Raw genomic sequence first — 23,204 nt, 5'->3', positions numbered from 1 at the left:
ACAATCGTACAGAGACCACGGCCTTTATGCGTACAACGACCACACACTCGCGAATGCAGTGCACGCTAATACCACGTTCCAAAAACACCCAACAACACGGTTTTGTTACTACGCTCGAGATTTTATTAGCCCTTGCTAACCAACCGAGCCACCCGTGTGTGTGTGCGGGACAGCAAGGCGCTTCTAACCCACACTCTGGTGCCGTGTAGCCCTATTCTATGCTGCGCTCTCTGCTAAACCGCTTTCCTACTCGTCCTTACCCTGAACTAACCCTCTCCTACGGATCCTACCCTCCGCTCTGAGGTGTTGTAAGGCGCGCAACACGATACCGTCTGTAGTCCTTGGTGACCTTGCGGCGCTCAGATCGTCCTGCAGACAATCTAGCGGCTCGCCCGATGACTCCTTCGTCGCTGACCCCGTGTCCAAACTCCAGAAGAAGAGAGTTCCCTACTGCCCCTGCGTTTTCTTTTAAACTATTCACATCAAAGGCTAGGCGCCCCCGTCCCGACCGCCTTGGTCTCTCGACCAATCCTGAGCCTAGGATTTCCCGCTCTTTTGCGATCCCGCCGGCCTTTGAACTTTCGACCAATCAGTCGTCCCGGTTCCTGATCCCAGCTATCTGCCTTGCTGACCCGTGTTTGTGTTTGTATGCGTTTCTAACTGCGGGGCTCTCTGAGCTCGCCGTGGTCGTGCGATCTCAAATCCGCCCACGGCGCCGCAGTGTTACTTGGCCTGGGAAGGGTCCTGTCCAATTCCCTGGCCCTGAGAAACCGTGGGGTAACCCCCCTAGGGGGCCCTCGGGTGAAAACTCAGGGTAGGTGACCCGACCACGAGGCCCTACGTGGGTGCGGGTGCGTGTTTATGTGGGGGGGGTGATGGGGGGCAGTGCGGCGGTGGAAGCCGGGCGGCTCCCTGGCTCGGCCGAGCGGCCCCGTCGCTGTGGCACCACAAGAGCACTTTTGGTGTGTTGGCGTGACTACGCAGCCGTGTGAGAGGAGAATCGTCCTTGTACGATATTTGTGTTGACGTGCACGCGCGAGTGGGGGAGGGGACGAGTCGTCGTGTCGGCGTGTGCCCCGCTTGCGTGCGCTCGTTACTTGCGTAAGCTCTCGGCGTGCGTAATCGGCGTGCCCAAGGTGCGCGATCGTAACGTGGGCGGCCAGCGCAGCGCAGAGCGGCGCAGGAGTGGGTATCGCGTGTGGAGCTGTACGCGTGTGTGCGCGCACGTTCACGACGTGTGTAACACAGGTGCGCGATCCTAACGTGAGTGGTCAGGGTTGGGTGAGTGCCGTGCAGAGCTGTGTGTGGGTGTGCGCGTGCGTGGTTATCCATGCCTGCTACGCGGACCCGCGGTGGAGGGGAATCCTCGGGTGACGGCTCCCACACCCTGGGTGAGGAGCCTAGCGGCGGTTCGCTTAGCAGCGGGGGGGCGATTGATGATGTTAGTCCGGCCGTTAGTATTATCGAGGGAGGGATCTCGGGGGCTAGCGACCCCCACAGGGCACACGCCGACACGACGACTCGTCCCCTCCCCCACTCGCGCGTGCACGTCAACACAAATATCGTACAAGGACGATTCTCCTCTCACACGGCTGCGTAGTCACGCCAACACACCAAAAGTGCTCTCCCCGGGCGTTAACGCACACACCTCCGTACCCGCACAATCGTACAGAGACCACGGCCTTTATGCGTACAACGACCACACACTCGCGAATGCAGTGCACGCTAATACCACGTTCCAAAAACACCCAACAACACGGTTTTGTTACTACGCTCGAGATTTTATTAGCCCTTGCTAACCAACCGAGCCACCCGTGTGTGTGTGCGGGACAGCAAGGCGCTTCTAACCCACACTCTGGTGCCGTGTAGCCCTATTCTATGCTGCGCTCTCTGCTAAACCGCTTTCCTACTCGTCCTTACCCCGAACTAACCCTCTCCTACGGATCCTACCCTCCGCTCTGAGGTGTTGTAAGGCGCGCAACACGATACCGTCTGTAGTCCTTGGTGACCTTGCGGCGCTCAGATCGTCCTGCAGACAATCTAGCGGCTCGCCCGATGACTCCTTCGTCGCTGACCCCGTGTCCAAACTCCAGAAGAAGAGAGTTCCCTACTGCCCCTGCGTTTTCTTTTAAACTATTCACATCAAAGGCTAGGAGCCCCCGTCCCGACCGCCTTGGTCTCTCGACCAATCCTGAGCCTAGGATTTCCCGCTCTTTTGCGATCCCGCCGGCCTTTGAACTTTCGACCAATCAGTCGTCCCGGGTCCTGATCCCAGCTATCTGCCTTGCTGACCCGTGTTTGTGTTTGTATGCGTTTCTAACTGCGGGGCTCTCTGAGCTCGCCGTGGTCGTGCGATCTCAAATCCGCCCACGGCGCCGCAGTGTTACTTGGCCTGGGAAGGGTCCTGTCCAATTCCCTGGCCCTGAGAAACCGTGGGGTAACCCCCCTAGGGGGCCCTCGGGTGAAAACTCAGGGTAGGTGACCCGACCACGAGGCCCTACGTGGGTGCGGGTGCGTGTTTATGTGGGGGGGGTGATGGGGGGCAGTGCGGCGGTGGAAGCCGGGCGGCTCCCTGGCTCGGCCGAGCGGCCCCGTCGCTGTGGCACCACATAATCTCAGCGACGTCCGAATTATGTGTTGCACCTCTTCATTCCGTCATCATGTTACTGGTGCCAAATATGGAATTTAGTCTAAAAAGGTATTGATTCCAGACAGCTTTACTCAATTTGCCTTCATTCGCTCGTTCTCGCCTTTTCACTTTGTTTTGTAAACATTGCGGTGCACCATCTAAACTTCTCTATTAAAATTAAGTTCTATACGTAAATATCGCATTGTTTGCAATGTCTTTCTTACTTTGGGAGAACTAGTTGGTGACGTTCACTCAACTATTGTGTTGGAAGCCGTTTAGCTTCACACGATTATAAAGTTAGTTCATCTTGTTCACTTGAAAACAAGACCTTACACCGATTATTCACTCCACGTGCAATCTTGCAACAGATCGCGTTCCTCTCGCGTTCGCTGCGGGTGTGCCAATATCATTACAGAGTGCTTCGAAGAAGGGTCATTGCCCAAAACGTCGCATATTATACATGTCAAGGAAGTGTTATTGACGACAGTGGAGGGTTTTCTTCGTCACAGAGGTTAAAGGTCTAAGGTTTAAGGCGGAGCCATCGCGGAGGGCAGGGGTGGTCGGTGACGTCACCACGCTTCGGGTATAAAGGCGGCTGCTGCTGCAAGCTGAGCGCGCAGTCTCTCGCGAGCTTTGTCAGAAGTAGTCGGAATGTCTGGACGCGGTAAAGGCGGTAAGGGGCTCGGCAAGGGAGGCGCAAAACGCCATCGCAAGGTGCTGCGCGACAACATCCAGGGCATCACCAAGCCCGCCATCCGCCGCCTCGCTCGCCGCGGCGGTGTGAAGCGCATCTCGGGCCTCATCTACGAGGAGACCCGCGGCGTCCTGAAGGTCTTCCTTGAGAACGTCATCCGCGACGCCGTCACCTACACGGAGCACGCCAAGCGCAAGACCGTCACCGCCATGGACGTGGTCTACGCCCTCAAGCGCCAGGGCCGCACTCTCTACGGCTTCGGAGGCTGAGCGCCCATCTCTCGCACACTAAGCCAACCCAAAGGCTCTTTTCAGAGCCACCCACCTCTTCGAAACTGCTTGCGCCAGTGTTGCCAAACACTTTCTAAATGGAGCACATGTCCTGGGTTGTTGCGCGCCAATTCCTCGTGAGCGTGGTGGACGTTTGCTTGTTGAGTTGGCGAATCTTCATCTGCTTCCACATGAATGAAAGAAATCATGATATTCACGACACGTCACATTTAACAAGGCGTAATTCTTGAACGCGTTAATACAGTACCCATTTCTGGTATTTTTGCGTTAATTATTTCCAGCTGCAGCCGATTCCGATATTACGTGGAGCATTTGGCGCCACAATCTTACAGCACACTCGTCCTAATTGACGTAGCGTGCCGGAATGCTAATCTCCACCTGTACAGCACAACAGCGAAGTTATTTTTCTCCACCGAGCGCTTGTATTTTTCCAAATTGCGTTCTTAAAACGCCCGTGCGCCGTATTAGACGAGTGGTGAAACAATCCCTCGTAAGAAACAAAAAAACCCACGCTCAAAACACAATATACTGTATTGGGTTTTCCAGTCATCCTTATTAAAACAAAGGCAATGGCCATGGCTGCAATTCACTAATATACATGTTTGGACATTACATTGTGTTATATTCACAAGTCCTTTTTGCAGTAAAAACGATATTAAAGTGAGCATCGCGTCCGCGTTTCTCATTGGAGGCTGATGGAGAGGGATGGTACTAAAAGAGCCACTCAGCAGCGCCGCGCACTACGATCCTCTGATTTGCATCTCGCCTCCTATAAAAGGAGCTCATCGCCCGACCGACATCCACATTCGCTTCCCGTCTGTTCTGACCTGAAGCTGCCTACAACGCGTCGACATGCCCGATCCTCCCGCATCAAAGAGCGCTGGGCCGGCCAAGGTTCCTGCTCCCAAGAAGGGCTCCAAGAAGGCTGTGACCAAGGCAACGCGCAAGGATGGCAAGAAGCGACGCCACCGCAGGAAGGAGAGCTACGCCATTTACATCTACAAAGTGATGAAGCAGGTGCACCCCGATACCGGCATCTCGTCCAAGGCAATGAGCATCATGAACTCGTTCGTCAACGACATCTTCGAGCGCATCGCTTCCGAGGCGTCCCGCCTGGCGCACTACAACAAGCGCTCCACCATCACTTCTCGGGAGATCCAGACCGCAGTGCGACTGCTGCTCCCCGGCGAGCTGGCCAAGCACGCCGTGTCGGAGGGCACCAAGGCCGTCACCAAGTACACAAGCTCCAAGTGAAGCCTCGACTCCACCATTAATTACAAAGGCTCTTTTCAGAGCCACCCACCTCTCCGAACCTGCTTGTACCAGTCCTAGCAGGAGTACAAAACGAAACTTCCAACAAAGCCCCGGTTCACGCGGGGACATTGTTCGCTCATTGAGTGAAGTGGAGAGATCGAACGCATTTTAACATGTTTCCACGTGAATAAAAGCGATAACAATATTCATGGCACATCATATTCACCAGCAGGCATTTCTTGGACTTGATTGTCCATTGATTTCATCTGCAGCCCATTCAGATATTACATTGGATATTTGGCGCCAAAACCTTGCAATGCAATATTTAATTCGTGGTTGTATTTTCGGGCAGGAACTAACATTTTGCACGTGTACATATATGTAAAAGTAAGCGCCTAGCATGGATGACTCGTGCAGTATAATTGATCATCATCTCAATGCCAAGAGAATATATATCTATTCCTGTGATCACCTCTTTCCGACATTTTTACGTATTACTGTTTCCAATGAAGTGCAGTTTCTTCACACTTTATTTAGATCATGCAGAGCACTGTAAAGTTGTTTTCGGAAAGGTGTTTGCTTGAGAAAAGAACATCCGTTAAAGACATCGACGGCGCTCAAACGGTACTACTGCATCGTGATGCGGCATTCTGAAATGATCCAAACTGTGAACATTTTGTTGATTAAGAAGAGTTGACGACTCGAGATCATTGCACGCTGCCAACCAATCAGCACGCTCCCCTTCTTCGCACGTCACGACTCCGCTGACCAGTGAGCGCGCGCTCTGGGCTACATAAGCCGCCTTCTCCCCGCCTGTGAGAATCTTTGCCCTCACCAAGCCATGGCTCGCACCAAGCAGACGGCTCGCAAGTCCACGGGCGGCAAGGCCCCCCGCAAGCAACTCGCCACCAAGGCGGCCCGAAAGAGCGCTCCGGCCACGGGCGGCGTCAAGAAGCCTCACCGCTACAGGCCCGGCACCGTCGCTCTGCGCGAGATCCGCCGCTACCAGAAGTCCACCGAGCTGCTCATCCGCAAACTGCCCTTCCAGCGCCTCGTCAGGGAGATCGCGCAGGACTTCAAGACCGACCTGCGCTTCCAGAGCTCCGCTGTCATGGCTCTGCAGGAGGCCAGCGAAGCGTACCTTGTCGCGCTCTTCGAGGACACCAACCTGTGCGCCATCCACGCCAAGCGCGTCACCATCATGCCCAAGGACATTCAGCTCGCCCGCCGCATTCGTGGCGAGCGCGCTTGAACGCCCAGCTCGGCCCTCAAAGCACAACACAAAGGCTCTTTTCAGAGCCACCACTTACTCATGAAAACGCTTCCATGTGTGTTCTTCAAAGTTCGGGTGCCGGAAACCTTCGTTTGCTGGTCACGGCTCTCACGAGTCGTCAGGCGTAAGCGACAATGAAGTTCATTTTCTATACCCCGCCGCTCATATTTTTCAACATCACACGTTGGTGTCGTATATAAGCGTTGTGAAACCATGCTTACATAATGTTCAACAAAAGGGTTATTTTGGTGAAATATATTAACTATTAAACCCAAAGATATTGGTTTATGTTGTTTCAAGCCCGAGCTGATAAGAAGTTCACATTTTGCAAACTAAGAGACTGAATTATTCACGCACATATATTTTTAGGCATTGCCCGAACAGGCGGTTAAAGGAAAATATATATACACCGTATAGGCACGTGGGCGATCAATCACGAGCTCAAGGCTATCACAATGATTTCTTATAACCAATGCGGTCCCTCAAAATGATTATTATAATCAATAATACATTGATATTTGCGGAATCCGCTTATAAGTTTGACTTGCCAGCACGTGCCCATTAATTAACTCTATCATGCTTAAAACTTGAACCTATTAAGTACGTGTATCGCATTGTTTCATTCATAAGATGCGTGCCCGCATTAAAATATATATGGATACAAATAATTAAAGTCAACATCGAATCCTCGCGTCCCGGCTTTTCATTGGTGGCTCAAGGAGAGGGCGGGACTCGACCGAGAGGAGCCAATCAGCAGCGGCGCGCTCTACGATCCTCGTCTCCGCTATAAAAGCCGCTCCGGTGGTGCGTGTTAACGTCACAAATCGTTCGTACTTTGTCTCCAGTGCTTTTTGCATCCTAGGTCGCTTAACAATGTCTGGACGCGGCAAGACCGGTGGCAAGTCTCGCGCCAAGGCAAAGTCCCGCTCTTCCCGCGCCGGCCTGCAGTTCCCCGTGGGTCGCGTTCACAGGCTGCTCCGCAAGGGCAATTACGCCCAGCGGGTCGGCGCTGGAGCACCCGTCTACCTGGCCGCCGTGCTCGAGTACCTTTCTGCCGAGATCCTCGAGCTGGCTGGCAATGCCGCCCGCGACAACAAGAAGACGAGGATCATCCCCCGACACCTGCAGCTCGCCGTGCGAAACGACGAGGAGCTCAACAAGCTCATGGGCGGCGTGACTATCGCCCAGGGCGGTGTGCTGCCCAACATCCAGGCCGTGCTGCTGCCCAAGAAGACCTCTCAGGCAAAGAAGTGAACGTGTGGGGGTCGCTAGCCCCCGAGATCCCTCCCTCGATAATACTAACGGCCGGACTAACATCATCAATCGCCCCCCCGCTGCTAAGCGAACCGCCGCTAGGCTCCTCACCCAGGGTGTGGGAGCCGTCACCCGAGGATTCCCCTCCACCGCGGGTCCGCGTAGCAGGCATGGATAACCACGCACGCGCACACCCACACACAGCTCTGCACGGCACTCACCCAACCCTGACCACTCACGTTAGGATCGCGCACCTGTGTTACACACGTCGTGAACGTGCGCGCACACACGCGTACAGCTCCACACGCGATACCCACTCCTGCGCCGCTCTGCGCCGCGCTGGCCGCCCACGTTACGATCGCGCACCTTGGGCACGCCGATTACGCACGCCGAGAGCTTACGCAAGTAACGAGCGCACGCAAGCGGGGCACACGCCGACACGACGACTCGTCCCCTCCCCCACTCGCGCGTGCACGTCAACACAAATATCGTACAAGGACGATTCTCCTCTCACACGGCTGCGTAGTCACGCCAACACACCAAAAGTGCTCTCCCCGGGCGTTAACGCACACACCTCCGTACCCGCACAATCGTACAGAGACCACGGCCTTTGTGCGTACAACGACCACACACTCGCGAATGCAGTGCACGCTAATACCACGTTCCAAAAACACCCAACAACACGGTTTTGTTACTACGCTCGAGATTTTATTAGCCCTTGCTAACCAACCGAGCCACCCGTGTGTGTGTGCGGGACAGCAAGGCGCTTCTAACCCACACTCTGGTGCCGTGTAGCCCTATTCTATGCTGCGCTCTCTGCTAAACCGCTTTCCTACTCGTCCTTACCCCGAACTAACCCTCTCCTACGGATCCTACCCTCCGCTCTGAGGTGTTGTAAGGCGCGCAACACGATACCGTCTGTAGTCCTTGGTGACCTTGCGGCGCTCAGATCGTCCTGCAGACAATCTAGCGGCTCGCCCGATGACTCCTTCGTCGCTGACCCCGTGTCCAAACTCCAGAAGAAGAGAGTTCCCTACTGCCCCTGCGTTTTCTTTTAAACTATTCACATCAAAGGCTAGGCGCCCCCGTCCCGACCGCCTTGGTCTCTCGACCAATCCTGAGCCTAGGATTTCCCGCTCTTTTGCGATCCCGCCGGCCTTTGAACTTTCGACCAATCAGTCGTCCCGGTTCCTGATCCCAGCTATCTGCCTTGCTGACCCGTGTTTGTGTTTGTATGCGTTTCTAACTGCGGGGCTCTCTGAGCTCGCCGTGGTCGTGCGATCTCAAATCCGCCCACGGCGCCGCAGTGTTACTTGGCCTGGGAAGGGTCCTGTCCAATTCCCTGGCCCTGAGAAACCGTGGGGTAACCCCCCTAGGGGGCCCTCGGGTGAAAACTCAGGGTAGGTGACCCGACCACGAGGCCCTACGTGGGTGCGGGTGCGTGTTTATGTGGGGGGGTGATGGGGGGCAGTGCGGCGGTGGAAGCCGGGCGGCTCCCTGGCTCGGCCGAGCGGCCCCGTCGCTGTGGCACCACATAGCCCCCCGGGGTGCCAGTCCCCGTCCCGGGTTGACTGGAGCACCTCGCCTGGGTTGCCCCCACGAGGTATCGCCGCGGGGTCCGCGGGATTCGCCCGGCCCTTGTGGCTGGCCTCGGGGGTGGCGGCTCCGTCTCCTGGGGCTCCGGCGGTGGTCTCCTCCTCCATTCCAACGGCTCCCCTCGGTCTCTGGCACCTGCGGGCTGGGGAACAAACTCAGAGGCGGTGGGGTTTAAGGGTCGCCGTCCTCGTCGCCCCCGGCCCCGTCCGGGGCCCCTCGGAGCCCGGGGCTCCGTGGGGCCCATATACTGCGCGAGGCCCCCGGGCACGGGGGGTAGGGGGACCCCGGGGTTTCGGGGTACTTGGACGGCGGGGCTCCCCCCCTCGGGGGCTGCTCGCCACGGCTTCAGTCGGCGGATGTTGACCACCATCTCCCGGCCCCTCTCTCCTCCCTGAATCAGCACCGTCCATGGTGAGATCTGCCGTCTCACAATCCAGGGTCCTCGCCAGTAGGTGGTCAGCTTCCCCACCTGTCCGGCACCGACGCGGGGAGTGTACAGCCACACCTCGGAGCCCGCAGTGTAGAAGGGGGGCTCCATACGGGGTCGGGCGCCCTGCTCTTGCCGCTGGTGCGCGGCCTCTCCGTGCGGGTAGGCTCGGCCCCTGGCCCCTCGCAGGGTCTCCAGCAAGTGCTCCACGGGGTGGCTCCCTTCCTCCCGTTGCGGCGGAGGGACACCGAACAGCAGATCTGCGGGCAGGCGAGACTCGCGACCAAACATCATTAGGAACGGGGTCTGTCCTGTAGATGTGTGAACGGCGGTGGTGTAGGCGAACAGGGCATAGGGGAGGTGTTCGTCCCAGTCCTGTTGATTCGCGGCCGCCATGCGTTTAAGCTTCCCGGCCAGAGTCTGGTTCATCCTCTCTACCATCCCGTTCGCCTGGGGGTGATATGCCGTGGTTCGGTCCTTCTGGATCCCGAACTCTCGGCACAGCGCCTGGAATAGTTCGGCCTCGAATTCACTACCCTGGTCGGTAATGACTCGTTCGGGGATCCCGCACTTAAGTACGTAGTTTTCCACGAAGGCCCGGGCCACTACGAGGGCTGTTTTATCCGGGATAGCCACCGCCACGGGGTAGCGGGTGAAGTACTCCACCGCTACAAGAATATATCGGTTGCCCCGGTGGGATCGTGGAAAGGGCCCTTGCAGGTCGATTCCGACCAACTGATTCGTCCGACTGACTCGGAACGGCCTCAGGGGTACCTGGTACCTTGCCGGCTTTTGCCCACACTGCTGACAGGCCCGGCAGCCCTGCACCCAGGCGGCCACATCTTGCGCCAATTTAGGCCAGAGATACTGGCGACGCAGAGTCTCCCGGGTGCGCCGTTCCCCATCATGGCCCCCGAGCGGGTGGTCGTGTACCAGTCGTAGCAGCTGGGGTCGCACCTGGGCAGGAACACAGATACACCCCGGCTGGCCGGCCTCGGTTAACTCCCGTACCACTCCGTTCTGTACACACAACCGGGCATACAAACCGCTCCAGGGTCCTGGTAGGGCGCTCTTTTCCTCCCGCAGTGCCGCCTCCACTGCCGCCAGATCCGGATCTCGCTGCTGGGTCTGTCTCAGCTGCTCGTCGTTTAGGCCCGGGAAGGCACAGCCGACGTCCTCCTGGGTCCGTCCGATCGGGTCCCGAGCCGCGGGTCCCGCGCTTGCCGGGCGGTCGACGGGATCCTCAGTGCCACCTGCGAGGGTCTCTGTGGCGCACACTGCACTCTCTCTCGGGGGGGGGAGTTTAGTTTCCGCGCGCTCCTTGGGTTCTGCTGCCTGGCGGCAGCGTCCCCCCGTGAAGCACGGGCAGGCGTCTCCCTCCCTCGTCTCAGCGCGCACCGCGGGCCGTCTTGACAAGGCGTCCGCGTTCGCGTGTGTCCGCCCCGCTCGGTACTCGATCTGCAGGTTGTACTCCTGCAGCTGCGCCAGCCATCGAGCCATCTGCCCCCGCGGTTCCTTGAATGTAAGGAGGAACTGCAGTGCATAATGATCGGTGCGCACACGACATTTCCTGCCGTACAAGTACGGTCGGAACTGTTTACACGCGAAAATTACAGCATACAGTTCCTGACGGGTTACACAATAGTTCAGTTCGGCCCCGCTCAGGGTCCGACTGGCGTACGCGATGACCCGCTCCGTCCCACCCTGCACTTGCGACAGCACCGCGCCCAGCCCACTGCTGCAGGCGTCAGTGTCCAAAATAAAATCGGTGGTGAAATCTGGGAAAGCCAAGGTGGGGGTGTGGGTGAGGTGGTCTTTGAGTGTGGTGAAAGCCGTCTGGCAGGCCTCCGACCACTGATAGGGGTTCTTAGGGGAGGTGAGTTGGGTGAGGGGGCGTGCAATCTCACTGAATCCCTTTACAAATCGACGGTAATAAGTGGCGAGTCCCAAGAATGACCTGATCTCCGTCAGGTTCCTCGGCCGCGGCCAATCCACTACGGCACGCACCTTCTCGGGATCGGTGCTCACCCCTGCCTCGCTGACTCGGTGTCCGAGGTACCCCACCTCGCGTTGCGCAATGTAACACTTACGTGGCTTGAGCTTGAGATGGGCTGCTCGCAGTCGCTGGAATACTTCCCGCAGCCTGGACCAGTGTTCGGACAGCGACCTACTGAACACTATTACGTCGTCCAGGTAAATCAGGCACTGTTCCCACTGCAAGCCCCGCATCACCAACTCCATCAACCGCTGGAACGTCGCGGGCGCGTTAGTGAGTCCGAACGGCAACACTCGAAACTCAAACAGGCCCATCGGGGTGGTGAATGCTGTTTTTGGCCGATCCTCCTCCGTCATCTCCACCTGCCAGTAACCGGACGCCAGATCGAGGGTGGAAAAATACCGCGCTCCTGCGAGACTGTCGAAGGTGTCGTCGATGCGTGGGATGGGAAAAGCGTCGCCGAGGGTGACTGCGTTCAATTTTCGGTAATCAACGCAGAACCGAGTCGATCCGTCCTTTTTCGTTACCAGTACCACCGGGGCAGACCAAGGGCTCGCGGAGGGCTGGATTATGTTATCGCGTAGCATATCCGTGACTGCCTCTTTGATCTGGGTCCGTTCAGGCGCGCCCACTCGGTATGCGGGGAGTTTGATGGGTCGGGCTGCACCTGTGTCAATTTGGTGCTTGACCAGGTCGGTCCGGCCCACGTCCGAATCGTGCTCACTGAACACGTCGGCGTACTCCCGCAATAACCCGCGCAGCTGATCGGCCTCCCCCTTAGGTAAGGCTGCCCAAGGCACATGTAGCGCATCCTGCAGGGGAACAATCTCGGCTCGGGGGGTCGGGCCGACTCGCCAGGCCAGATCCTGGCTGTCCTCGGGGCGGCCAGGGTCCTCCGCCCAGAGTGCGAACACCGAGTCGTTCGAGTGGCGAGCGTGCAGGGGGTGTACGGTGGCTACCGGGGTGCGTCGTCGTATCATTGCCGGGGTACTGTGTGGGTTAAACACACGTATAAACAGCCGGCCCCCATCTGCGTTTACCAGTGTGGCTGACCCTACCACCCCGTATCGCGATGCCAACTCCGGGTGAGGAGTCAGCATTACCTCGCCCGATGGTCGGTGGGTTGGGTCGGTGGAGAGGGTTGCCACTGGCACCAGCATCTCGGCGAGAGGCCCGATGGTGACGGCCGACACCAGCGTAGCGGCCACGGGTGTGAAGCGTGGGCGATTCGGCTCCTGTCCTAGGAACGGAATCCGCTCCCCGCTGCCCTCCACCGTAGCGCATCGTTGCCGGGGCTGTACGTTAAGTCCCAACTTTTCCAGGAGGTCCGTTCCTGCAATGCACTCGTGGCACAACACACTCGAAACGTAGAATTCCTGTGTGCACACCTGGTTTCCTAGACGGACCTCGAGGGAGACCTTCCCCAGCAACCCCATCCCGGCTCCGCTTGCCGTGTGCAGCGCGCGATCCGGGGCCTGCAGGCAGCCCACGTCCACCCCGAGCATGCTGCAGTGCGCGGCGCTCATGAGAGAGGCCACGGCGCCCGTGTCCAACAGGATCCGGGTGCGCTGCCCGTTCACCTGGCCTTCCACCAGCGACGTGGCTCCCGTTATCCCTGCCACCAGCTCCCGCAGCCAATCGCCCGAGGTCCATGCGCCCTTGGGTGTTGTCGTTGTAACCTGTTTATGGATCACTCGCTCGCCATTATTATTACAGCTGGTTTGGGTCGGGTCTACGTCGATTTCATCCCCTGGTGGTCCCCTCTCTAGGGGGGGCTTAGTGTTTGACCTATGCATCGGCCTCGCACGGGCGCGCTGAGGGCAGTCCCTCATGAGATGCCCTCGACGGTCGCACACATAACACGTCCTGGGAGGAGTGGCGGCTCTGTGGCGAACTTTCTGCCCACTCCCTCCTCCCCCCGTGCGCTGTTGCTCATACTCTGCTTCTAGTCGGGCTATCCTCCCAGTTAATCCTCCTACCTCGGCCTGGACCGTCTCTACCATTGTCTCCAGCGCAGTCATGTGTGCCCGTACTTGGGTTACCTTGTTGTCTACTTGGGTTACCCTGTCACCTACCTGGGTTACCCTGTCACCTACCTGGGTTACCTGGCCGGAGACATCCTTTATACCCGTTTGTATACCGGCAACCCATCCCGGGGTTGTCTCGCGGGACACTGGAGGTTCTCTTTCCCGGCCCCTTACCGTCCTCGCGAGCTCCTGTTCCTCCTCCTCGTCTTCCGAGAGCAGGCTCGCAATGGCGCGCTCTCGTCCCAGCCCCCGGAGCTGCGCGCGTTCGCTGTGAATTCTTTCACACTTACGTGCGCGCTCGACAAGGGTGTTAAAGGGAAGACGTGGGCAGCTCATGTCTGGCTGCCACCACGCCGTGCGAGACAGGTACCGCTGGATTTTCTCGGCAGCCAGTTCCTCAATAACCTCAGTTGCGTACCCCGGGCGTTAACGCACACACCTCCGTACCCGCACAATCGTACAGAGACCACGGCCTTTGTGCGTACAACGACCACACACTCGCGAATGCAGTGCACGCTAATACCACGTTCCAAAAACACCCAACAACACGGTTTTGTTACTACGCTCGAGATTTTATTAGCCCTTGCTAACCAACCGAGCCACCCGTGTGTGTGTGCGGGACAGCAAGGCGCTTCTAACCCACACTCTGGTGCCGTGTAGCCCTATTCTATGCTGCGCTCTCTGCTAAACCGCTTTCCTACTCGTCCTTACCCCGAACTAACCCTCTCCTACGGATCCTACCCTCCGCTCTGAGGTGTTGTAAGGCGCGCAACACGATACCGTCTGTAGTCCTTGGTGACCTTGCGGCGCTCAGATCGTCCTGCAGACAATCTAGCGGCTCGCCCGATGACTCCTTCGTCGCTGACCCCGTGTCCAAACTCCAGAAGAAGAGAGTTCCCTACTGCCCCTGCGTTTTCTTTTAAACTATTCACATCAAAGGCTAGGCGCCCCCGTCCCGACCGCCTTGGTCTCTCGACCAATCCTGAGCCTAGGATTTCCCGCTCTTTTGCGATCCCGCCGGCCTTTGAACTTTCGACCAATCAGTCGTCCCGGTTCCTGATCCCAGCTATCTGCCTTGCTGACCCGTGTTTGTGTTTGTATGCGTTTCTAACTGCGGGGCTCTCTGAGCTCGCCGTGGTCGTGCGATCTCAAATCCGCCCACGGCGCCGCAGTGTTACTTGGCCTGGGAAGGGTCCTGTCCAATTCCCTGGCCCTGAGAAACCGTGGGGTAACCCCCCTAGGGGGCCCTCGGGTGAAAACTCAGGGTAGGTGACCCGACCACGAGGCCCTACGTGGGTGCGGGTGCGTGTTTATGTGGGGGGGTGATGGGGGGCAGTGCGGCGGTGGAAGCCGGGCGGCTCCCTGGCTCGGCCGAGCGGCCCCGTCGCTGTGGCACCACAAACGCGCCGCCGCCTCTACCACCACAACAACGGCTCTTTTCAGAGCCACCCACTTACTTGCAAAGAGCTCGGACAGTCGTACACAGGAGTTTTGTTATACTGGTAGGAACGAAGTGGACCAGACCACCAATAGATTAATGTGTCCGTCCGTCAACATCGCCCCCTACTGCAAACATTTGGCATGACCCTACGAAAACCTTGACTCAGTGACGCTATCCTGGCTAAACAAGTGTAACATTCCCTTATAATTCCCTCAGCTTTTAATTAAAACATTTAAATTAATGAGGCTTTCCTGGCTAAACACGTGTAACATTCCCTAATAATTCCCTGAGATAGCTTTTAATTAAAACTTTGAAATTAAATAAAACAACTAACAGCGCCCTAATAATTCCCTGAGATAGCTTTTAATTAAAACTTTGAAATTAAAAAAAAACTCACAGCGCCCTAAAGCCTACAGCTAGGCCTAAAGCCTAGAACTAGGCCTGAAACTCTCCATTCGTGTCGTACCCCCGCGTGTGTGAAAGGGAGTTATGTTTAACAATGTTACATTCCCTCATGTTTTTAAATAGAAACATTTAAATTTAAAGCTTTTACATGAATCATTAAATCATTTAAATTAAAAATTAACTCACAGCGCCCTAAAGCATACAGCTAGGCCTAAAGCCTAGAACTAGGCCTCAATCTCTCCCTTCGTATCGTCCGATTAGGTGTAGCAACATCGCCCCCTACTGCAAACACTTGGCAGGACCCTACAAAAACCTTTTGACTCAGTGGGGCTTTCCTGGCTTAACAAGTGTAATAATACATTATGTTTATATTATTTGGTTATTCGTTCCTACCAGCCCACCCCGCAGGGTCCTGTTTAATAAGGACACCGTCGTCGAGTTGCCCTCGTCCCAAATTGCTCGCAATTAAACGAATGCTCTGCTCATTCCAGATACCCTTTATGTCTAATTTAGGAACGGTATTTGAGCAGCATTCCAACATTGCATCAATCATGGAACATGGTTTAGAATAAATTGGGATGCCTATTGGAAGAAAGAATCGTGTTTTTTAAAGAATAAAACTCGCTCTTTTTGAGCGGTCAGAAAAGGGATCAAATGAGCACATCAGCTCAGGGTTGTGGCCGGTGTTAGCTGATAGTAAGCAAAAAAGTACTGGTAAACGCTGGGGATGTCAACACTCGGTAAAGTATAATATTACTTGTCAAATAAGATGGTACAAATATGTGTAGTTAAATATTTTTTACATGGTTAATAACATCTTTCCAATGATTACTCATTCGTGTTACTTAGTGCAGTAAATACGTGTTACTTATTGCAGTAAAAACAACCCATCGGATGAACCATCCTGCGCTCCTAGAATATCAACTCTGTCGGTGCATTAAACGTAAGATTATATATTTTCTTTAAACATTCGACTGCAGAGTCACTTGAGTTGAATTTGAGTGGTGATGATTGTGCACCGTGCCTCGATCTTGTTCAAGGCGCGCGACCCTTCTGCAGTGCGTGAGCTACTCACCTCTTGCCACGTAAAATGTTAAACTTTCTATTTAATGTCGGTTAATTTTGAGTAATTTTCTTCAGTTTGTTGTCCATCTGAAAATCCATATATTTATTCATTTCAAAGTTCGATTAAAACGTCCAGTTAAAAGTTCGGTGACAAGGGACTGTTGACATGGCGCGCAGTCCTCACCATAGCGCGAGAGGAGGAATCGCGAGCGCGCGAGGCAAAACTTAAATAGAAAATATTTCGTTGGAATTAAATATGAGTAGTCTGTTGAAGCATCTTGTCTTGCAAAAAATTCGAGTGCGTTTTAAATAGTGTTAATCAGTAACACTTTTGAAAACCGACAATCGTCATAGCATGCCCTGACCGAACAATGTCTCCCAAATGTTGGTTGTTCACTTGTTTTGAATTATAATTTATATCGTGAGCATTGTCGTATATTGCATAAGTAACGTACATTAAAGAAGTGATCTTCGTGATAATGTATCAACTAGATGCATGTAAGTATGAACGTTACGGGAGTAATCGAGCCCAAAGGCAGGCGTGATAAACACAGTGAGTATGGTGGCAACTCCCTCACCAGAGCTGAGTTCTGGATGATCTCAGCGACGTCCGCATTCAGTACGCCGCTTCTATAATAACCTCGGGCCTGGAGAACACTCGTTTCGAATTCGTGAGAGCGCTGATTTCGATTTCAAAGAGGCGAGGCGATAAAAGCGACGTCTTGAGATGGCGGAAACTGCTCCTGCTCAACCACCAGCTGCGGCTACTTCAGCGCCTAAAAGCCCCAAGAAGAAGCGCGCCGCTCCAAAGGCCAAGAAGGTCGGCCCCAGCGTGTCCGAGCTCATCCTCAAGGCTCTGGCCAGCAGCAAGGAGAGGAACGGCGTGTCTCTTCCTGCGCTCAAAAAGTCGCTTGCTGCCGGAGGATACGACGTGGAGAAGAACAATGCCCGCGTGAAGTTGGCCATCAAGAAGCTCGTGGCCAAAGACGCCGTGGCGCAAGTGAAGGGCAGCGGCGCGTCTGGCTCTTTCAAACTCAACAAGGAAAAGGCTGCCGCAAAGGCGAAGCCCAAGTCGTCAACGGCAAAGCCCGCAGCTAAAAAGCCCGCGGCAGCCAAGAAGGTGAAGAAGCCCGCGGCAGCCAAGAAGACCGCGCCCAAGAAGTCTCCCAAGAAAGCAAAGAAGCCCGCGGCTGCCAAGGCGGCCAAGAGCCCCAAAAAGGTGAAGTTGGCTGTTAAGCCCAAGAAGGCGGCGAAGAGCCCAGCCAAGCCCAAGGCTGCGAAGCCCAAGGTCGCTAAGCCCAAGACCGTCAAGGCCAAGGCCGCCAAACCCAAGGTGGCCAAGCCCAAGAAGGCCGCGGCCAAGCCCAAGAAGACTGCGCCAAAGAAGTGAATCCGATCGGACGACGCTCGATTCACTCCACCTCAACGGCTCTTTTCAGAGCCACCCACTTAGTTAAAAAAGTGAACCAGATGCTGCTGCGCTTCCATTAGTTCATCGGTAACACATGACAGTGTATTACGTTGCTGTTGAATGCGTGCCATATTCTGTAAGTCAAACCCATTTACGGCGTGGCGATGGTTGCTCGCCTTGCCTCGGCCCTGATCAAGGAGCTCGACGCTTGGTGCAGTTCAATCGTGAGGATTTGTGTAGATTGGATAAGTTACGTACATTCGCCAAATTAACTATAACATTTTACCCACTCGATGTGTTTTAAGCATTGATGTGATGGGAGTAATCGAGCCCGAAAGCAGGGATCACAAACACAGGCGAGGCGGGTGGCAGCTCCCTCACTCGAACGGAGTGCAGAGTAATCTCAGCGACGTCCGAATTATGTGTTGCACCTCTTCATTCCGTCATCATGTTACTGGTGCCAAATATGGAATTTAGTCTAAAAAGGTATTGATTCCAGACAGCTTTACTCAATTTGCCTTCATTCGCTCGTTCTCGCCTTTTCACTTTGTTTTGTAAACATTGCGGTGCACCATCTAAACTTCTCTATTAAAATTAATTTCTATACGTAAATATCGCATTGTTTGCAATGTCTTTCTTACTTTGGGAGAACTAGTTGGTGACGTTCACTCAACTATTGTGTTGGAAGCCGTTTAGCTTCACACGATTATAAAGTTAGTTCATCTTGTTCACTTGAAAACAAGACCTTACACCGATTATTCACTCCACGTGCAATCTTGCAACAGATCGCGTTCCTCTCGCGTTCGCTGCGGGTGTGCCAATATCATTACAGAGTGCTTCGAAGAAGGGTCATTGCCCAAAACGTCGCATATTATACATGTCAAGGAAGTGTTATTGACGACAGTGGAGGGTTTTCTTCGTCACAGAGGTTAAAGGTCTAAGGTTTAAGGCGGAGCCATCGCGGAGGGCAGGAGTGGTCGGTGACGTCACCACGCTTCGGGTATAAAGGCGGCTGCTGCTGCAAGCTGAGCGCGCAGTCTCTCGCGAGCTTTGTCAGAAGTAGTCGGAATGTCTGGACGCGGTAAAGGCGGTAAGGGGCTCGGCAAGGGAGGCGCAAAACGCCATCGCAAGGTGCTGCGCGACAACATCCAGGGCATCACCAAGCCCGCCATCCGCCGCCTCGCTCGCCGCGGCGGTGTGAAGCGCATCTCGGGCCTCATCTACGAGGAGACCCGCGGCGTCCTGAAGGTCTTCCTTGAGAACGTCATCCGCGACGCCGTCACCTACACGGAGCACGCCAAGCGCAAGACCGTCACCGCCATGGACGTGGTCTACGCCCTCAAGCGCCAGGGCCGCACTCTCTACGGCTTCGGAGGCTGAGCGCCCATCTCTCGCACACTAAGCCAACCCAAAGGCTCTTTTCAGAGCCACCCACCTCTTCGAAACTGCTTGCGCCAGTGTTGCCAAACACTTTCTAAATGGAGCACATGTCCTGGGTTGTTGCGCGCCAATTCCTCGTGAGCGTGGTGGACGTTTGCTTGTTGAGTTGGCGAATCTTCATCTGCTTGCACATGAATGAAAGAAATCAAGGTATTCGCGACACGTCACATTTAACAAGGCGTGATTCTTGAACGCGTTAATACAGTACCCATTTCTGGTATTTCACCGAGCGCTTGTATTTTTCCAAATTGCGTTCATAAAACGCCCGTGCGCCGTATTAGACGAGTGGTGAAACAATCCCTCGTAAGAAACAAAAAAACCCACGCTCAAAACACAATATACTGTATTGGGTTTTCTACTCATCCTTTTTAAAACAAAGGCAATGCCATGGCTGCAATTCACTAATATACATGTTTGGACATTACATTGTGTTATATTTGCAGTAAAAATCGATATTAAAGTGAACATCGCGTCCGCGTTTCTCATTGGACGCTGATGGAGAGGGATGGTACTAAAAGAGCCACTCAGCAGCGCCGCGCACTACGATCCTCTGATTTGCATCTCGCCTCCTATAAAAGGAGCTCATCGCCCGACCGACATCCACATTCGCTTCCCGTCTATTCTGACCTGAAGCTGCCTACAACGCGTCGACATGCCCGATCCTCCCGCATCAAAGAGCGCTGGGCCGGCCAAGGTTCCTGCTCCCAAGAAGGGCTCCAAGAAGGCTGTGACCAAGGCTACGCGCAAAGATGGCAAGAAGCGACGCCACCGCAGGAAGGAGAGCTACGCCATTTACATCTACAAGGTGATGAAGCAGGTGCACCCCGATACCGGCATCTCGTCCAAGGCAATGAGCATCATGAACTCGTTCGTCAACGACATCTTCGAGCGCATCGCTTCCGAGGCGTCCCGCCTGGCGCACTACAACAAGCGCTCCACCATCACTTCTCGGGAGATCCAGACCGCAGTGCGACTGCTGCTCCCCGGCGAGCTGGCCAAGCACGCCGTGTCGGAGGGCACCAAGGCCGTCACCAAGTACACAAGCTCCAAGTGAAGCCTCGACTCCACCATTAATTACAAAGGCTCTTTTCAGAGCCACCCACCTCTCCGAACCTGCTTGTACCAGTCCTAGCAGGAGTACAAAACGAAACTTCCAACAAAGCCCCGGTTCACGCGGGGACATTGTTCGCTCATTGAGTGAAGTGGAGAGATCGAACGCATTTTAACATGTTTCCACGTGAATAAAAGCGATAACAATATTCATGGCACATCATATTCACCAGCAGGCATTTCTTGGACTTGATTGTCCATTGATTTCATCTGCAGCCCATTCAGATATTACATTGGATATTTGGCGCCAAAACCTTGCAATGCAATATTTAATTCGTGGTTGTATTTTCGGGCAGGAACTAACATTTTGCACGTGTACATATATGTAAAAGTAAGCGCCTAGCATGGATGACTCGTGCAGTATAATTGATCATCATCTCAATGCCAAGAGAATATATATCTATTCCTGTGATCACCTCTTTCCGACATTTTTACGTATTACTGTGGTGCCACAGCGACGGGGCCGCTCGGCCGAGCCAGGGAGCCGCCCGGCTTCTACCGCCGCACTGCCCCCCATCACCCCCCCCACATAAACACGCACCCGCACCCACGTAGGGCCTCGTGGTCGGGTCACCTACCCTGAGTTTTCACCCGAGGGCCCCCTAGGGGGGTTACCCCACGGTTTCTCAGGGCCAGGGAATTGGACAGGACCCTTCCCAGGCCAAGTAACACTGCGGCGCCGTGGGCGGATTTGAGATCGCACGACCATGGCGAGCTCAGAGAGCCCCGCAGTTAGAAACGCATACAAACACAAACACGGGTCAGCAAGGCAGATAGCTGGGATCAGGACCCGGGACGACTGATTGGTCGAAAGTTCAAAGGCCGGCGGGATCGCAAAAGAGCGGGAAATCCTAGGCTCAGGATTGGTCGAGAGACCAAGGCGGTCGGGACGGGGGCGCCTAGCCTTTGATGTGAATAGTTTAAAAGAAAACGCAGGGGCAGTAGGGAACTCTCTTCTTCTGGAGTTTGGACACGGGGTCAGCGACGAAGGAGTCATCGGGCGAGCCGCTAGATTGTCTGCAGGACGATCTGAGCGCCGCAAGGTCACCAAGGACTACAGACGGTATCGTGTTGCGCGCCTTACAACACCTCAGAGCGGAGGGTAGGATCCGTAGGAGAGGGTTAGTTCGGGGTAAGGACGAGTAGGAAAGCGGTTTAGCAGAGAGCGCAGCATAGAATAGGGCTACACGGCACCAGAGTGTGGGTTAGAAGCGCCTTGCTGTCCCGCACACACACACGGGTGGCTCGGTTGGTTAGCAAGGGCTAATAAAATCTCGAGCGTAGTAACAAAACCGTGTTGTTGGGTGTTTTTGGAACGTGGTATTAGCGTGCACTGCATTCGCGAGTGTGTGGTCGTTGTACGCATAAAGGCCGTGGTCTCTGTACGATTGTGCGGGTACGGAGGTGTGTGCGTTAACGCCCGGGGAGAGCACTTTTGGTGTGTTGGCGTGACTACGCAGCCGTGTGAGAGGAGAATCGTCCTTGTACGATATTTGTGTTGACGTGCACGCGCGAGTGGGGGAGGGGACGAGTCGTCGTGTCGGCGTGTGCCCCGCTTGCGTGCGCTCGTTACTTGCGTAAGCTCTCGGCGTGCGTAATCGGCGTGCCCAAGGTGCGCGATCGTAACGTGGGCGGCCAGCGCGGCGCAGAGCGGCGCAGGAGTGGGTATCGCGTGTGGAGCTGTATGCGTGTGTGCGCGCACGTTCACGACGTGTGTAACACAGGTGCGCGATCCTAACGTGAGTGGTCAGGGTTGGGTGAGTGCCGTGCAGAGCTGTGTGTGGGTGTGCGCGTGCGTGGTTATCCATGCCTGCTACGCGGACCCGCGGTGGAGGGGAATCCTCGGGTGACGGCTCCCACACCCTGGGTGAGGAGCCTAGCGGCGGTTCGCTTAGCAGCGGGGGGGCGATTGATGATGTTAGTCCGGCCGTTAGTATTATCGAGGGAGGGATCTCGGGGGCTAGCGACCCCCACAAATTGGTGTCGGAAGCGGTACGGACCCCCGCGTTACCTCACGCTAAAATAAGACTGATATTTACCGGCCGGGGGGCCCCTTCGTGGAAGGCATTCGCCCGCAATCTCTTAGGGGCCAAGGAAATTAATGGATGGACGGACGCGCAGGCAGTACGTCAACTTAATATGAATCTTGATGGGCGGGCAGCCGATTTTGTAGAAGCGTTACCCGCGAGCGCACAGACACAGCTAGAGGAGCTGATGCGCCGACTCGATCAGCGTTTTGGCACACGTGACGAGGAGGAAGCAAAATCGGCCTTAGAGGCGCGCCGTCGCCAACCTGGCGAAGATCTCCGTGATTACGCCGAGGATGTGCGCGAGTTAACAAAGATCGCACGCCCGGGGTACGCAACTGATGTTATTGAGGAACTGGCCGCCGAGAAAATCCAGCGGTACCTGTCTCGCACGGCGTGGTGGCAGCCAGACATGAGCTGCCCACGTCTTCCCTTTAACACCCTTGTCGAGCGCGCACGTAAGTGTGAAAGAATTCACAGCGAACGCGCGCAGCTCCGGGGGCTGGGACGAGAGCGCGCCATTGCGAGCCTGCTCTCGGAAGACGAGGAGGAGGAACAGGAGCTCGCGAGGACGGTAAGGGGCCGGGAAAGAGAGCCTCCAGTGTCCCGCGAGACAACCCCGGGATGGGTTGCCGGTATACAAATGGGTATAAAGGATGTCTCCGGCCAAGTAACCCAGGTACGCGAGGAAACGAATAAAAATATGACCCAACTGCAATCCTCCGTTGAGACCATCCGATCCGAAATGGGGGACCTAGACTCCACGGTAGGAGGGCTAACTGGAAGGATAGCCCGACTAGAAGCAGAGTATGAGCAACAGCGCACGGGGGGAGGAGGGAGTGGGCAGAAAGTTCGCCACAGAGCC

General features: G+C 55.4%; 7 protein-coding genes across 7 annotated transcripts; all 7 read left to right on the top strand.

Annotated features, from left to right (window-relative positions):
- The first annotated feature begins 3,280 nt into the window (after positions 1 to 3,280).
- Positions 3,281 to 3,592, top strand: LOC144948201 (histone H4). Its single transcript, XM_078877632.1, has one exon. The coding sequence runs from the start codon at positions 3,281 to 3,283 to the stop codon at positions 3,590 to 3,592; it is 312 nt and encodes a 103-aa protein (XP_078733758.1).
- A 98-nt stretch (positions 3,593 to 3,690) lies between these two features.
- Positions 3,691 to 4,867, top strand: LOC144948081 (histone H2B type 3-B-like). Its single transcript, XM_078877508.1, has 2 exons — positions 3,691 to 3,701; positions 4,447 to 4,867. Exons 1-2 carry the CDS (start codon positions 3,691 to 3,693, stop codon positions 4,865 to 4,867), a joined length of 432 nt encoding a protein of 143 aa, XP_078733634.1.
- An 841-nt stretch (positions 4,868 to 5,708) lies between these two features.
- Positions 5,709 to 6,119, top strand: LOC144948079 (histone H3). Its single transcript, XM_078877507.1, has one exon. The coding sequence runs from the start codon at positions 5,709 to 5,711 to the stop codon at positions 6,117 to 6,119; it is 411 nt and encodes a 136-aa protein (XP_078733633.1).
- Positions 6,120 to 7,013: 894 nt separating this feature from the next.
- LOC144948078 (histone H2A) lies at positions 7,014 to 7,394 on the top strand. The gene has a single exon (XM_078877506.1). The coding sequence runs from the start codon at positions 7,014 to 7,016 to the stop codon at positions 7,392 to 7,394; it is 381 nt and encodes a 126-aa protein (XP_078733632.1).
- Positions 7,395 to 17,078: 9,684 nt separating this feature from the next.
- LOC144948200 (histone H1.2-like) lies at positions 17,079 to 17,741 on the top strand. The gene has a single exon (XM_078877631.1). The coding sequence runs from the start codon at positions 17,079 to 17,081 to the stop codon at positions 17,739 to 17,741; it is 663 nt and encodes a 220-aa protein (XP_078733757.1).
- Positions 17,742 to 18,830: 1,089 nt separating this feature from the next.
- LOC144948077 (histone H4) lies at positions 18,831 to 19,142 on the top strand. Its single transcript, XM_078877505.1, has one exon. The coding sequence runs from the start codon at positions 18,831 to 18,833 to the stop codon at positions 19,140 to 19,142; it is 312 nt and encodes a 103-aa protein (XP_078733631.1).
- Positions 19,143 to 19,854: 712 nt separating this feature from the next.
- Positions 19,855 to 20,256, top strand: LOC144948076 (histone H2B type 3-B). Its single transcript, XM_078877504.1, has one exon. The coding sequence runs from the start codon at positions 19,855 to 19,857 to the stop codon at positions 20,254 to 20,256; it is 402 nt and encodes a 133-aa protein (XP_078733630.1).
- The last annotated feature ends 2,948 nt before the right edge of the window (positions 20,257 to 23,204 follow it).

This window comes from Lampetra fluviatilis, chromosome 48, assembly GCF_964198595.1.
Source record: "Lampetra fluviatilis chromosome 48, kcLamFluv1.1, whole genome shotgun sequence".
Classification (NCBI taxonomy): domain Eukaryota; kingdom Metazoa; phylum Chordata; class Hyperoartia; order Petromyzontiformes; family Petromyzontidae; genus Lampetra; species Lampetra fluviatilis.
The sequence above is the reverse complement of the archived record's forward strand: the minus strand, read 5'-3'. Positions and strand labels throughout refer to the sequence as shown.

Coding starts and splice junctions, on each gene's coding strand:
- LOC144948201 (XM_078877632.1), top strand. CDS start 3,281: ATGTCTGGACGCGGTAAAGGCGGTAAGGGGCTCGGCAAGGGAGGCGCA.
- LOC144948079 (XM_078877507.1), top strand. CDS start 5,709: ATGGCTCGCACCAAGCAGACGGCTCGCAAGTCCACGGGCGGCAAGGCC.
- LOC144948078 (XM_078877506.1), top strand. CDS start 7,014: ATGTCTGGACGCGGCAAGACCGGTGGCAAGTCTCGCGCCAAGGCAAAG.
- LOC144948200 (XM_078877631.1), top strand. CDS start 17,079: ATGGCGGAAACTGCTCCTGCTCAACCACCAGCTGCGGCTACTTCAGCG.
- LOC144948077 (XM_078877505.1), top strand. CDS start 18,831: ATGTCTGGACGCGGTAAAGGCGGTAAGGGGCTCGGCAAGGGAGGCGCA.
- LOC144948076 (XM_078877504.1), top strand. CDS start 19,855: ATGCCCGATCCTCCCGCATCAAAGAGCGCTGGGCCGGCCAAGGTTCCT.